This window comes from Schistocerca nitens, chromosome 4 (genome assembly GCF_023898315.1).
Source record: "Schistocerca nitens isolate TAMUIC-IGC-003100 chromosome 4, iqSchNite1.1, whole genome shotgun sequence".
Taxonomy (NCBI): Eukaryota; Metazoa; Arthropoda; class Insecta; order Orthoptera; family Acrididae; genus Schistocerca; species Schistocerca nitens.
Genome location: NC_064617.1, coordinates 792,794,353 through 792,810,599, shown reverse-complemented (window position 1 = coordinate 792,810,599; position 16,247 = coordinate 792,794,353). Strand labels below are relative to the sequence as shown.

General features: G+C 43.2%; 1 protein-coding gene across 1 annotated transcript in view; it reads right to left on the bottom strand.

Moving 5' to 3' along the window:
- Positions 1-16,247, bottom strand: part of LOC126251876 (zinc carboxypeptidase-like) — a 129,391-nt gene that overhangs the window by 38,710 nt on the left and 74,434 nt on the right. Inside the window, exons 6-7 of the mRNA XM_049952566.1 lie at positions 14,647-14,807; positions 8,555-8,639 (exon numbers count right to left, since the gene is read on the bottom strand). Of these exons, the coding sequence (XP_049808523.1) occupies positions 8,555-8,639; positions 14,647-14,807 (246 nt within the window). The remainder of the gene's footprint in view (positions 1-8,554; positions 8,640-14,646; positions 14,808-16,247) is intronic.

Genomic DNA, 16,247 nt, shown 5'->3' with positions numbered 1-16,247 from the left:
AATATATTATTTGTAAGTTTTAATAACCACGGTAGTCTAATTTGGTCTTAACGAAATGTTAAGGATGTTTTTAAGTTCTCACATGTTGGTGATGAGATTTTATTTGTGCATGTGTTTCAAGATTTCGACAGTCATTTCAGTCCAGTTTTTTGTGTAATGCAGTGTCGGATTGTGTCAATTCCGGTGGTTGGACTATCTGTAACACATGTCTCAAATCACGCTGCAAGACAGTACGAATACCGAGTTGAAGTTGAGAGGTGGCATGAGCCCCCTCTCATATTTCTATCTTACGATTCTCCTCTCTAGTTGCATGCGGTGGAGGGTTGCTTTTCCTTAACACGCGTACTTCCCACGCAGCGTCTCTCGTCACCCGGGTGGTCCGGTGACAGGCGGGCTCTGTGGAACTGGAGAGAGTTAAGCCGACGTGTGTGAGGCAGTCGAGTGAATGCTTTGCAGACGCCGACATTGTCAAGAGACACGCCCGCTGGGGTGTGAAGTAGCGGCTGGACTAGAGGTTCCGTTACTTCGGAGAAACGTTGCGAAAACACTTTCTGGCAGGCTACCAGCGAGGCGTGGGAATGACTTGTGTACCCACGCAGTTGTGGCGGGAAAATTCCCGCACTTTCTGCAAAATCAGCACAGAAATTGGCGCCAAGAATCTCCATTGGTGGAATGGTAGTGCTCCGGCAATGGAGTGCAATTTCCGCCGGTTTTCGAGTTGCTGATTGGAACGTAACCACGGCCACTGTCGTGGGGGCGGGAATGTTCGGTGTTCGGCCTGTACGGGTGCTCTGGGTAGTCGGGAGTCGCCTTTCGGTCGAGGACGTCGAAGCAACCAGCCCTCGCCTGCGGTACGCCAGATCGTGTTCTAGCAGTTAATAAGGCAGTTTTGGTAATGTATGTCCGCAGCACCGGCAGATAGGGATTTTCCTAGGTGATAATCAGAAGTCAGCAGAGCGCGCCTGTTCGTCTATTTCTAACTTTGTTCTGTCTTGAGTAGCAGCAATTGCTGTTGGGTTAGCTGTGTGTCTCTCTTGAGATTTGAGTGGCAAGGAATTGGCTCCACATACCACTTCGTCTTAAACCTCACGATCTAGTTTAGGGACAACTTCACCTTTACAGTGTTTGTATGAGTCTCCAATTTGAGCCAATTTGATTTATTGTAAATGTTTATGTGTTTTTGTTTATTATTTTGTGTTAGTCTTAATAAATCCTATTGTTATTTTGGACAGAACTTTCATTCTGTTAATCGATAGAGCAACCCTATCATTCCTCCCTATGTTAATGAAACCTTTGTTTATTTAACTTATTTATCAAATTAAATTATTGCAGGTGCCAAACTCTCTTCTACTCCACTGGCAGGGTTGATTAGAGTCAGTTCGCGTATTTTATTTATCCTTGTGCAACAGCAAAAGTCGGAGTTAGAATAGGGGGGGGCTTAGAGCATGATTTACATATGTGGATTCTAGTAGAATTTAGTGATCAATACACTGCTAGCCCCGGCACCTCGCATAATATGGCGACCCTTAGCCTCGGATCTTTCCTGAGAATCACTGATTAACAAACAGTATTCTTAGTACGAACATTCAAATTTTTTTCTCTAATTTTTTTTATTGATTAATACCCAAGTTTTTTTTCTGGTAGTTCCGCGTTTAGTTTTAAGTAGCGGCGCATGATTACAGTTTTTGTTTTCAGTGTATATATTTTTTTTTTGTTCATTGTTTTTTGTGTTTCGTTGATGTGGTGTCCGTACCACATCGCACTTTGTCGTATTTGTGTGCGGTTTCTGTACCACATCAAATTGTGTTTGTGATTACAGCGTTGGAACAGCGTTGTTGAAATTTTATGTCTATGTGTAAAAATATATGGAGTAGAGTAATTTAATTGTGCATTCTAGATAAATTTGTTTTTCTTGAATGATAACGAGAAGTAAGGCACGACTATTATCGATCGAAGCTAAAACAAAAGAGGATAGAATAATGGATAAGGGGCAGTTTATTGACGGGAATAGGTTCGGAGATGAGATGGGCACATTTTTAGCAGGACAGGACGCCAGGGTCATTGATGAGGAAGGTGATTTTGACGCGATCTTAGAGCAACGTCGCGACCGTGATTATGATAGTGAGGTAGAGGATGAAACAGAGACAGGCACGCAGATCGAGACGGCAGCAGAAGTTCATAATCAAACGAGCGAGAGCAGACAGGGGCCAGCTCGGTCACGTCAGAGCTCTAGTGCCCAGGTGTCCAGAGTTACATCACCCATGTGTGACGAGGATCAAGATGATGACATTAACCCAATACTGAGCTTCCTACGATCAATGAAAGAAGAAGCTGACGAACAACGTAAGAAGGAGAAGGAAGAAGCTGACGAACAACGTAAGAAGGAGAAGGAAGAAGCTGACGAACAGCGTAAGAAGGACACTCAGGCAATAATTTCGCATATAGGGAAAATTCGTGGGGAATTACTAACAATAAAGAAAGAATGTGGAGAAGCAAAACAGATGTCACTGGTAGCACAAAAAGTAGCAGGCCTAGCCAAAACGGCAGCAATGGGGGCAATGAAAGTTGCAAAAGTAACTTCTCAACTCGCAGGTCGCTTGCGACGTGCGACACAAGCCCACTCAAAATCCCTAGCGTTCTTAAAAACCCAAGGTAATATTGCGGTTACGAACATCACGAAACAAATGAAAGAAGTAGAGAGTCGGATAGCAAAACTAGAGCGAAACGGGCACACGAGCACTGCGCGTTCGGATACCAATGATGGAGTACACAGAATTGTGTCTCCGAGGAAAAGCCCGCCGTGCTCTAGCCCAGTGACAGCGTGCGGAACGAACAATGCACACGCAGAAACACCTAGTAATAGCTCCAATAATTGTAGCCCACTTAGGAAAGTGAATTCTGAGTGCCACTGCCACTGTGATACGGAGGTAGCACATCACAGTTATCAGCAAGATAGATCAGGACACTCAGCAGACGTGCAAGTATCGGAAACGAGTGACAACACCAGTGCGAGGATCAGACAGGATTTTGATCACAATCACTTCTTGTCGATACTAAAATTCCAAAAGTTCAGAGATAATGGAGGGTCGATGCATCCCAAGAGCTGGGTGATGCAGTTTTCAAATTCATTACCGTCATCATGGCCAACCCTGGCAAAATTAGAATTCATGTGTGGACACATCGAAGGCCAAGCCGCGGAAAAGATGCGGGGTGTGGCAGCGACGTGTCAGACTTATCAGGAATTTGTTGATGCGTTCCTGGGGATCTACTGGTCAAAGGAAACGCAAGACAGGATTAAAGACGAAATAATATTTTGTCCTGAACTGGAAGTGTCCGGGCATAAGAGCGCAACCAAATTTTTTGATGATTTACTCAAGAAGAATCAGTTTTTAGATAGTCCATATAGCAAGGGAGAAATCATCAAATTTTGTTTTTCCAAATTGCCTGTTAGGTATCAACAGACACTTGTCGGCAAGTGTGGATCTGACATCGAAGCATTCAAGAGTCTATTGCGCGAACTCGAAGTAGTCTTCGATAAACAAGACGCAAAGGACAGGAAGAAGGCGCAAAATAACAAATACCACGGGCCAGCAAGGGCAGACGACAACAGATCGCATAATCGCGCTCGTCAGTTAGGAAACCAGGGTTACGGAAATCAAGGTTACGCAATTCAAGATTATGGAAACCAGAGACACGGAAACCAGAACGTCAGGGAACAGGGTCAATCTAGACAAGGAATCTGGGACAGGAGGAATAACGAACGGCGAAGCGACCGTAACTGGAGAGAGCGAAATCAAGGACCACAGGAGAACCAGGAGATTGAAATTAGACCTGCAAATCCTAATGCACGTCAGAGGAGGGGAAGTCTGACAAGGGATTGGCGCTAGTCCATAGGATTCCACCACATCTCTCACACAAAGAAGTTCGTGGAATAATAGTAGTTTAAGTGGTGTACATAGTAGAATAGGCAAAGATATGAACCTTTCTTCGGGGAACAATAACCGTTGCATTAATAGATTAAGATTGTTAAAGTATTAACACGCTGCGTTTTCTCTCTTAAGAATTTACTACTGTTAACTTTTTGTCTATGTTCGGGATCTCCTCTGTCGTTGCGATAAGAGGGACTACCTTTCCATGAGCAATGTTTTTGTCCTTTCCTATCTGGTGTCCATGTTAAGGGATAAAGATGAGTGACGAGACGTCGCACAAACGGGCGCATACAAGAACGTGCTCTTAGAAGCGTTCTGAGAAGTCGTGATACGCTCAATAGCGGCCACAACCAGTTCGTGAAACGTTCATACCAATGCTTGCAGGCACGCGTCAGTGCACTGCAAGATTGTGCTATATTGCGCGATTTCGAGGATGAATATGGGCAGTATAGTTTTTTTTGCAGAGCTGCGCCAGCATCGTTGTCTTGCAAGTCGGGGTGATCCTGTGAGCGTTTGACTCCAATGGTGCCCTAGACGAGAGAAATGCGAGCATAAAGCCTACCATGCCAATGTGCTGGTTGGGGATTTAGCGTGCTGCTCGTGACTGTAACAGATGAATAACCAGGGACTTATACTTGGATATTCGTGACATACTGTGTAGCTGGCGTGTGTTGGGCGACTGAATCCTCAACAGGAACCACCCCTGGCTTGGTCATATTACATTGCTTCTGGAAAGGTGTGCTTTGATCCCGAAAACCGCATCAGATAGAGAAGGAAGTTGCAACTATAAATTTATTGTCTTGTATAGCCATGGCTAACCCAGTCTCTGGAGTTTCAGTGAGGCGTAGTGAGAACTCGGAGGCCATGTCGTACGGCGCGCACATCACTGTCGTCAATAGCGGCGAGCAGCGAGACATCTCAACGTAACAGGAATTATGTGAGAGTATTGTATAAGAAAAAAAAAAAAGGGGGGTACGATATACTAGGATAAGTTAAACTGTAGGATTTAACAATAACTAGATTAATATTGTGGGGGTTTTCTACCACAAGTGTTGTGTTTGGGCGCGCCTGTTGGGATGTTATTTTTCAGGTCATCAAATCACAGACCCGAGATGGAGGGACGACCGGCGAGCGAACGTAGAATAGTTGCAATAATAATATAATTTATTTAGAAGACATAGAATGTAGATCGCTGGCATATGGTAGTTAATTCTTGAGCATGTCTACTGTCGATCTATATAATTAATAGTAATATTAGTGCGGGCCCGCACATTTAGTTGTTCATCCATTACAAAGCATCAGTTATCACACACCATGTACATACTGAGATCGGTCTCTACACATATATCAAAATAAATTATTTCCATGTCTAGATTAGATGTTTTAATGATTGCCATAGATTAATAACTATAAAAGTAAAATAAGAGTGTCTGAAATGACAGACCATTAATGTTTCATTATGTAAATTTATTATAACATAGAAGGTCATGGGAAAAAGTTAGGCATAAGATTTTTGTAAGAATTGTGCAGATGATGGGGATCGTGGCAATGCGGAGGCCGGCCGGAGCGGGAACAAGAGGTCTGCGGCTACCTGCAAGAAAAGAGCGTCAGCACCCCACCTGACGTGAAGGGCGAGAGCATCCGGTCCTACGAGCTGACAGCACGGAGCCGTGTACCTGAGGGATTAGGCGGCAGACAGCCCTCGCCGGGCCACAAGCGAAAGTGAGGCTGGCCGTTGACACTGACACGCGACCCACACGCGACAGCCTGCTAGCTCTCCGGACGCAGCAGCCGTTTGGAGGGATTCCCTGCGGCAGACCACGTTGTCGTGAGTACACGAAGAAGATCACATATCGTGTCAGAACCTGCGCCTCATGTGCCTCAGGACAGAAAGGGACGCTCTATACTCACCTGTTTGGGTTTTTACAACTCACTTGCATTGGCTGATCTGCATACACAAAGCAGTATCGTGCCACACTAACAAATGTATGGCCTCATTTATAACTTCTCCTCTCTATTAGAGAGCAGTTTTAGCAATCGTCGCTCCTAGTTCGATCCTGTATGGATGACCTCACACACTTGTGGAGTCACTCCACGTGCCATCATCCCTCGTCGAACTGCAATATTGGGAAACATAAAGTACTGTCCAGCGAGAGAAGAGGCCTAGACTAGTGATGTATCCCAACAAGTAGACCTCAGAGACAATTAATCGACGTGAGGAGAGCCTATTACTGTGTCTTCCTACCGTACTGCCATCATCATATGCGTGGGTCTTGGTCCGATCTCAACAGAGTACTGCAGATGCTCCAGCAAACCCTATTGCCGTTGCAACAACGTAGCAACGACACCCGACGTTTAGCCCTATGTGATGTCAGTAAGGTGTAATGTGTGAAGTGCTTCGAATATTTCTAACAATGTGATTTAGTGCCTCATTCTCAGCACAGTCGTGAACATTGTGCAATGTGCACGCACAACTTGATGCCCCATGAACCTTTTTTTTTCTTTTCTTTCTTAAATTTCTTTCTCTAGTGTTGGTTTTGTAATGTATGTTATACATTGTATGCGTTTGTGTTTTACACTGTAATTCTTATTACAGATTACTGTATTGTTCTCCACACCATGTTTTTTTTGTATTTTGTGTTTATTGTTGTGTGTATGCAAACAGTGTGCCTGAAGTCCCCATAAACTGAAGCAGATACCACCACTGTCATTGTGAATGGACCATCAGTTCAGGGAACATTTTGTAAAGGTTATTCTTGCTGCAGGGAGACAGAATGAATCGGAGGTTGTAATTAGATTCTGAGAGCTCACAAAGAGATTGTTAACTTATATAGTATCATGTGTGAGTGAGTTCAGGTTAGTTTAATGATTAAAATTGTTGTAACATCTTGGGCATTTAACTGCGGAGCACTCCAACTCTGATTGTAAAGAATAAACTGCTCCATATTTGGCTCAGATGCCCGGGCCATATTTAGAGAGTGAATGTCTGCGTGAATCGGTGTTTGGGAAGGGGCTCCCTGGGTATGGATGTGTGATGTGAGTGTTAGCGTTCCATATTAAGAAGGTGAAGTTGGCTACATCATAAATAATCCTCCCTCTATGAGTTGCATTTTTCAGTTGCAATGATCTTTTTTATAGAGTGCGGTATGTGGAGTCACTTTGTAAGATTGTTCTTGGGCGATTGACTCACTACCTTGCTCCTAAGTGAGCCAACCGCTCACCAATTACAATCTAAAATGGCGTAGGGGCAATGAGAGGTGGCATGAGCCCCCTCTCATATTTCTATCTTACGATTCTCCTCTCTAGTTGCATGCGGTGGAGGGTTGCTTTTCCTTAACACGCGTACTTCCCACACAGCGTCTCTCGTCACCCGGGTGGTCCGGTGACAGGCGGGCTCTGTGGAACTGGAGAGAGTTAAGCCGACGTGTGTGAGGCAGTCGAGTGAATGCTTTGCAGACGCCGACATTGTCAAGAGACACGCCCGCTGGGGTGTGAAGTAGCGGCTGGGCTAGAGGTTCCGTTACTTCGGAGAAACTTTGCGAAAACACTTTCTGGCGGGCTACCAGCGAGGCGTGGGAATGACTTGTGTACCCACGCAGTTGTGGCGGGAAAATTCCCGCACTTTCTGCAAAATCAGCACAGAAATTGGCGCCAAGAATCTCCATTGGTGGAATGGTAGTGCTCCGGCAATGGAGTGGAATTTCCGCCGGTTTTCGAGTTGCTGATTGGAACGTAACCACGGCCACTGTCGTGGGGGCGGGAATGTTCGGTGTTCGGCCTGTACGGGTGCTCTGGGTAGTCGGGAGTCGCCTTTCGGTCGAGGACGTCGAAGCAACCAGCCCTCGCCTGCGGTACGCCAGATCGTGTTCTAGCAGTTAATAAGGCAGTTTTGGTAATGTATGTCCGCAGCACCGGCAGATAGGGATTTTCCTAGGTGATAATCAGAAGTCAGCAGAGCGCGCCTGTTCGTCTATTTCTAACTTTGTTCTGTCTTGAGTAGCAGCAATTGCTGTTGGGTTAGCTGTGTGTCTCTCTTGAGATTTGAGTGGCAAGGAATTGGCTCCACATACCACTTCGTCTTAAACCTCACGATCTAGTTTAGGGACAACTTCACCTTTATAGTGTTTGTATGAGTCTCCAATTTGAGCCAATTTGATTTATTGTAAATGTTTATGTGTTTTTGTTTATTATTTTGTGTTAGTCTTAATAAATCCTATTGTTATTTTGGACAGAACTTTCATTCTGTTAATCGATAGAGCAACCCTATCATTCCTCCCTATGTTAATGAAACCTTTGTTTATTTAACTTATTTATCAAATTAAATTATTGCAGGTGCCAAACTCTCTTCTACTCCACTGGCAGGGTTGATTAGAGTCAGTTCGCGTATTTTATTTATCCTTGTGCAACAGCAAAAGTCGGAGTTAGAATAGGGGGGGCTTAGAGCATGATTTACATATGTGGATTCTAGTAGAATTTAGTGATCAATACACTGCTAGCCCCGGCACCTCGCAAAGTAGATGGCAAATTAAACTTTGCTGCAACAAAACTCAGTCGCTGTTTCTTTGTACGAAACTGCATCACGTGACAACGTTTTTCCGAGATGCCAAACTGTCGTAGATTCTTACCTGTAAAATTGAAGTCGTAGTTGAGGTTCAGGTCGACACCTGTACAGTTCTGACAGGGCTGAATGTTCTTTCTCCATAGACGATCCTGTAAACAGATGAACTGAATATTTTACAGAGTGCTACCATCTACGAGAATTATAGCCTCTTAGCAGTTGTTGAGCAGTCAAGTACGTTATAATTAATTCTAGCGTATCTTCATAACATCAACAACAATGAGCAGAAAAAGAATAAGTTTCTTACGATCCTATGTAGCTATGTATCTCATTAAGTCATTTACTGGGTACATTTCACACAGTATTTTTAGACGTATTTCTGCAAAATTTTCACAAACCTGTTAAAAGGAGATGTTACATGATATATTAAAAGCTGAACTGGATCGGAATTCAGAGCGACACGATGTGTCACATTTCAAAAGCTTTTATTCTCTGCTTCTCTGAGGTTTTTACAACAAGATTTGAAACCTTTACTTCTTATGATATTAATTCCGTTTAATGTCAAAAATTTTGATGTCATGTGCCTCCTTGTCAACAAAAGAAAATGAACATAAGATTAGATTTGAACACGGTGCACTAAATTTCTAAAATCGTGCTCTTAGCTGCTGCTCTACAAGCACACTTCCTTTTATGGCGCTAGTAGCCTGATGAAATCGCTTCGAAACTTTGACCGTCATTTCATTGGCAGCTATTGAGTGTTGGACGTAAAGTAAAATAGGTACCCCTCTATTTTCATCCTCCTATCACCGTGCCACGTTTGAACTTGGTGACAGTGGCGGTAATCAATTGTGAGAGTTTCGGGTGATTACATATTCCCGCATACTGTCGGTTTGAACATTTGGACAGCGACAGTCACGAAAAAAAAAAAAAAAAACAAATCTAATTGGCTTTAACATACACTTGTACTTCTATTTTGCCAAATGATTACCGGTTGCGACAACAAGTACCATCATCAGTCTGTTCTACGATCAAAATTATATACTTTAGAAAATATTTACGAAATATTTTTCCATTTGATAGCTAAACTATGGCACAAAGTTTACTTTTAAAACACAGGGAACCTATACCTACGGTGCGTAATCACTAAGCGCTTACCCAAGCAAATGTGTGAATGTACGAGTAAGTGAACGTCAATTCTGTAGAAGCGAATAGCCACTACAAGTAATGAGGAAGCACGTTCCACAATGTAAGGAGTTTTTAAAAGCTTTTAGTGCAAAATAAATATTTTATTTATCTTCTGAACTACTGTTTACTGTGATGTTTTATTTTCTACATACACATCTAACTGTTTAAGTGATTTTGATGAATGAGCAACAGCGGTGACGGGCTGCCTATATTTTAATGATTCACTTTGAACCATATTTACATAGAGAAAAACATTTTATCAGTACTTCCGGATGTGTATTTCAGTTGTACAGTGTGGTGATTGCGGCCCTGTGTTGATATAAAGATGGTTCATGGCACAGAAATCTGTAGTCATGGGGCGAAACTAAGGATGTGACAGTAGACTATAACAAATAAAAATTTCTGTGTAGACTGATGTTTACATCTGCATCTACATCTGTAATTCACAAGCCACTTTATACTGTGATGCAGACGGTAATTCTTTGTCCACTGCCACGTCCCCCACCCCCCACAGCATCCATCCAGTCGCGAATAGTGCTCACGAAGATTGTTGGTAATTCTATGTATGCGCTTTAGTTATTCAGATTTTACGTTCATTGTCTGTATGACGAAGAAATGTGTTACTTAATTCTTATTGGAAAGTAGGTTCACGGAATTTTAACTTCAAACCACAGTGTGGTGCATAGTGCCTCTTGCAAAGTCTACCATGGGAGTTGGGTGAAAATCTTCGTGACACTTTTGCGCTTACTGAATATACCTGAAACGAAGCCACTGCTCTTCTCTGCTGCTTCTGTCAATCGTCCTAGTCTGATGAGAATATTCAGGTACCTAGATACGAGAGTTTTGTAAAGTACCTCCTTCGTGGATGGACTACGCTTCGCCGGCCGAAGTGACCGTGCGGTTCTGGCGCTGCAGTCTGGAACCGCGAGACCGCTACGGTCGCAGGTTCGAATCCTGCCTCGGGCATGGATGTGTGTGATGTCCTTAGGTTAGTTAGGTTTAACTAGTTCTAAGTTCTAGGGGACTAATAACCTCAGCAGTTGAGTCCCATAGTGCTCAGAGCCATTTGAACCATTTTTTGACTACGCTTCATGAGGATTCTCTCAATGAATCTCTGTCTGACATCTAACTTACCAACGATTAGTTTTAGCGGTCGCTCCACATGAAATCTCTCCATATGATTACTCTACTGATTGTTCCGAAATCGCGTAAGCATAAAATAATGTGTATTTGGGCGTATTGATGCGCGATACGTTACATTGGCTTACGCTGAGAGTCAGCTGCTAATCAATTACCAGGCAATGTCCCTCTGCAAGCCTTCCTGCATTTCGCTACAATTGCCTAGAGTTGAGACCTCAGTGCATACATAAGCATCATTCGCGAACAGCCTCAACGTGTTTCCGATGTTATGCTCTAGGTCATTCGTGCACGAAGGGTGAATTACCTAAAACCTGCTCCGCAAATATTGCTGAAATGGAAAGTGCTGTTGATGAGCGATTTACACAAAATGGATTGGTAGCCAGTCAATAAACAGATTGTAATAATACCTAGAAAGTTCATTTTTTGTGGAAACATACAGTTTTTTGAGTGGAGGAACGCCTCCCAATATTAACAAACAAAAAAAAGGGTAAATTAAATTATCAGTGGTGTTTGTTGCAGGATTACGAGGCAATAATATTTTGAAAAGTTCTCACAATAACACTTGTACAATATCTGTAGTGTTACACACCAAAGAACAACGCAAGTGTACACACTAGTTATGTGGACTGTGACCGCTAAAGGGACAACTGACCGTCACAGGTTATGTTCAAAACGATCATCGGCAGTGGAACTATCGCTAAAAACCTGCTCAGCGGAGATTCCGGATCAAGCTGCAGTAATGTGTCGTTGCATGTCACCGGATGTAGTTGGTATGTCTTTGTTGACAGCGTCTTTTAGCTTTCCCCACAGAAAGAAAAGTCTATAGGTGTGAAATCCGGGGAACGGGCCGGCCAATCCAACGATTTGGAAAAAAATACATGAAGACGTGCTGTAGTAATACGTGCACCGTAGGATGGACAGCCATCATGTTGGTCTCACATGTCATCCTAATCACCAGAGCAACGTCTTCTAGCAACCGTGGAAGATGGTCTGTTGGGAGGCTGCTATAGTTGTGCGCGGTCAGTATGTGAAATACGGGCCTATGACCTGATGTTTCACTATCCCACACCACACGTTTACACTCCATGGATGCTGACGTTCCACCCGAAAAAGCCAACGGGTGTAGTCAACAGGCCAATACCATATGTTTCGGTGGTTTATCTGGCCATGATTGGTAAATGTGGCCTCATCACTAAACAAGATACGTGGTAATCTAGAGTAGCTCGTCTTAAGGCCCATGTAGAGAAGTTAACACGATTCTCATAATCGTTTTCATATAGCTCTTGATGGAGAGAGATGTGATAGGGATGGAAACTATGTCGATGGAGAATGCGTAGGACATTTGCCTGACTCAAGCCACTTCCTCGTGTGATTGCGTGGGAGCTAATGTGCGGATCAACAACAGCAGCAAGCAAATTAATATCCCTCTCTTCTGTCGTCACGTATTTCCTTATGTTACTTTCCCTAAGTATTACACTACCACTTTCTCGTGACTGGTTGAAAAGGTTGATATATAACTGCCGAAATGGTTGACGTCTATTGGGATATCTTGCCGCATACACCGTGCCAGAACAGACTGCATTCTTCCACACAGTCCATACGCTATGAGCATACCGGATTTTTCTCAATTCGTCCACCCCATCGTCCACTCACGACCAGCTGCTTGGACTGTCACACACTAACTGAATGGCAAAGCACATTATACTCAAGGAGCACACAAGCACACTGTATGCAAACAAAACAACAGCGTTGTACCTAGCAACTACCCTGCTTGAATGGCGTACACAACTGTCGGTGTGGAAACTTTTGAAATAGTATATCTTGTGAAAGACTCCCACCAGAATCGTGCAACACACGCCACTGACAATCTAATTTACCATACTTCCAAGTTATTAATGTCAATAGGCATTGTTTCTTTCAAGAGAGCGTACGTTGGCATAAAATATACATTTTCAAAGTATTGTTACAGTTTGTTTATTGGCTAACAATGGCAGTTCCTGACTACGAATACATTCTGTGAAAACCGCACATCAGAAACATCTTCCATTTCCGCAATATTTGCGGTGCAAGTTTTAGATGATTCATCTCGCATGCTGAATGATGACGGTCCTGTAATACTCTCTTGGGCTATGTTTGAAGGTACCTTTAGGTCCGAAGATTTCTCTCCGGTAAGATTCATGTGATGTGTTATATTTTCTACAAATGCTCACTCTATGGGAAAAGCTCGTATTACATTGAGGACTCACTAGTTTCGTTCATTCCGCGACATTGCCGACCTGTATCGAATGCCTTCGGAAAACCAACTAGCACTTCAAACTAGGCGCGGTTGTCTAGTACCTTCTTTGTCTCGTGGATGAACAGAGCGATCTGGGTTTTACACGATCATTGTTTGCGAGATTGATGTTGATTCACACAGTGGAGATTTTCAGTCTTTGGAAAGGTCATCACATGCGAGTATAACACAGACCGGTGCCACTGATGTAGGCCTATATTTGTGTGCGTCTGTTCGACGATCTTTCTTGAAAACAAGAATGACCTGGGCATTTTTATAATCTTGTTTTTCCAGTGACCTACGTTACACTGCAGTTACAAGACGAGCAGATCCTTCGCATATTCCATGTAGAATCGTAAAGGTACACCATCAGGTCCAGACTCTTTTCTTCTGTAAAGTGATTTTTATTATTTTCCTGTCTCACACTTGAGAGGATTGAAAGCAGTAAACATAGTACGATATTCCTCAGCGAAACAATTTCGGGCAAGGGACTTTAATATTTCGACTTTATCTCTCTCATCTTCCGTATCTGTGTCATGGCGTTGGTACGTTTACTGATTTAAACTTAGGCACAAACATTTAAAGATTTTTTATCAGATGTAGTTAGAATTTAGATTTGAATTTACTGAATGCTTCACACATTGTTCTCCTTACGCAAATTTCGTCTTCGTTCAGTTTATGATTGTCTGTGAGATTTCAGTTTAGTCTAAATCTTCTGAGAAGCTGTTTTTGTATCTGGATGGAACTTTCCAACACCATTTAGGAACCACTACAGTTCTTTCGAGTCCTCACAATTTTCCTCGACACATACATGCCTAAGGAGTGTTGTATAATACCTAGTACTTAAATAATGAGAATGAGATAGTGAGATAACCAAGAAATAACGATTTATATTAAAGCATCACAACAATAGGAACACTGCTGAGATTATGTCCCATCTTTTGTCAAAATACGTGATTTATTCAATTTGGAAACACAACATGTTTCAGAAAGAAAATTATGAAATTCTATAAACAGTGGTACCACGAATCATTATTTTCGATAATTTCACATAAGCATCATACATGTAATGGATATCCGTTTATTCTGCCTATGTACTAATCTGTGTCCTAAAAGTGTTACGCTAATAGGCCTAGTCAAAAATCAAGCGGTAAAACTGCACTAACAGACATGTAAGACCCTCCGCTATGCATGCCATGGTATAAAAATCGTAATTACTGCAGGCGCTCATATTTGTATGTCTATGTCATAGTAGAGTCTAAAAGCATTGTTTATAGGTCTTGATAACGGGAGCTTGTTCTTCGCGATACAAGTCGTATTTTAAAATTAAACGAATCACACATTTGTACAACTGGTGCTTCATAATCTCTGTGTTGATGACTTGTTACACGTACACAACGGGCTTCACAATGGATGAAACCAGAATAATTTCAGTGGAAACGTTAACTTCTATATTCAACAACGACTTGCAAATCTACATTGATTGCGTAAAGACAAAGCTGATTTACGATACGTCATAAAAGACACTCAAAAGAAGAATTATATTACAAGCAGTTACTCACTGTCGTCCAGGTATAGTTGTACCCATCAGGATTGCTGGAGGGCAAGATGTTGAACGTGACACGGGTGATGACGTCCCTGACGTCTGAGTCGTCTGTGGTTAAGATCTCGTTGATGAACCAGTTCATGCAGGCGGTGGCGATCCACTCATTGCCGTGCATACCTGTGAAGTTAAAGTTAATTCAACGCCGAAAGGAGGCACTCCATCGGCTAAATTTTTGAAACCCAACAATACTGCCACAGAGACTTCATGTTCTCACTCCTTAGGGGTATATATTAACGGACGAAAAAAGTAAAGCGCCGAAAGACGTTTACGGATGTCAATGTAACACAGTACACGCACACACCATTAACCGGTGTATAATTCTTTACAACTGCGATTCTCTTTGAAAGGTAAAACGGCCATCAGAGTGCTCTGATGTTGTTCGCGTTTAGTGTTGTTACCAGGTTTAGTAGGATACACAAGGGGAGTGAAGAGCGTCATATGTTGATTACGTTAAGTCGTTTAGCATTAATGACTGTGAGATCCCGATGGGTAGTTTTAGTTACCTAATTGGAAAGATTTCTCCTATCTTTCGCGCCCGCAGGTAGATTTCCTTCGCGAAATGTGAGAGTTGTATGGGTAAGTGTACCTGTTAAGTACAGGTGACCGTAGTGTGTGTTCGTGGAGTGGAGTGTCGTATCGTGTTGTCGTCTCTAACACGACGATGAGATAAGGAAGAGGGTGAAAATGGGAGCCAGCTTATAGCTTACACCTCTATAATAACATAAAGGGGCCCGCCCAGCTTAACGTCTCCATCTGACAGACGGATCACCATCAACAGTGTCACATGCCCTCATTTCACGAAACACTATCGAGAGGATTGGTATTTAATCCACGACATCGGCGCAAAGGCTAATGATCGAGAGAACTGGTATTTAATCCACGACATCGGCGCAAAGGCTAATGGTTAGAGATTTTACGCTAACAACCCTTCTGTCCCTCCACCGTAAAGACAATGGGAAAATGGCCAAAGCACGCGACGTAACAGGGCGGCCACCCATTGAAGTATGGACCGCACCAGACGGTGTTTGACTTCGGTGGTCTGACGTTAACCGGTGTAACAACTTGGCACGGCCTTTCAAGACGTAGAGTGACCATTGATAAAGACACGGAGATGCCGCGTGCTCGTTTGAGACAGTGTTACAGCAGCCGGCAGAGTTTGATGGGGCCTCATTGTGCGTCTCCATGTGGCCTGATAGTCGAATCGTGCAGTATCCTGACCTGTGGAGCATTTGGCTGTGACACTGCCCAGGCGTTGGACTTTATGGGAATGTGAGGACAGGCGTGTTGTCGTCAAGGTACCAGTCGCCCACGTCTGACCACCAGAAGGGGGGATCGCCGTATTGTGCATCAGGAGCGTCGTTAACCCATCGTATAGGTGCCTGCCATCCTACAGCAACTGCACCTTTGGTTGGATACACCAACCGGACTATGGAATTATCTTTCCAAATGTAGGCTACCATTAACACCACAACACAAAAGGTTGCATTAGGAGTGGTGTCGTAACTGAGAAGCAGGTAGTGGCGATGAATGGCGTCGGTTTATACTTAGCGATGAACA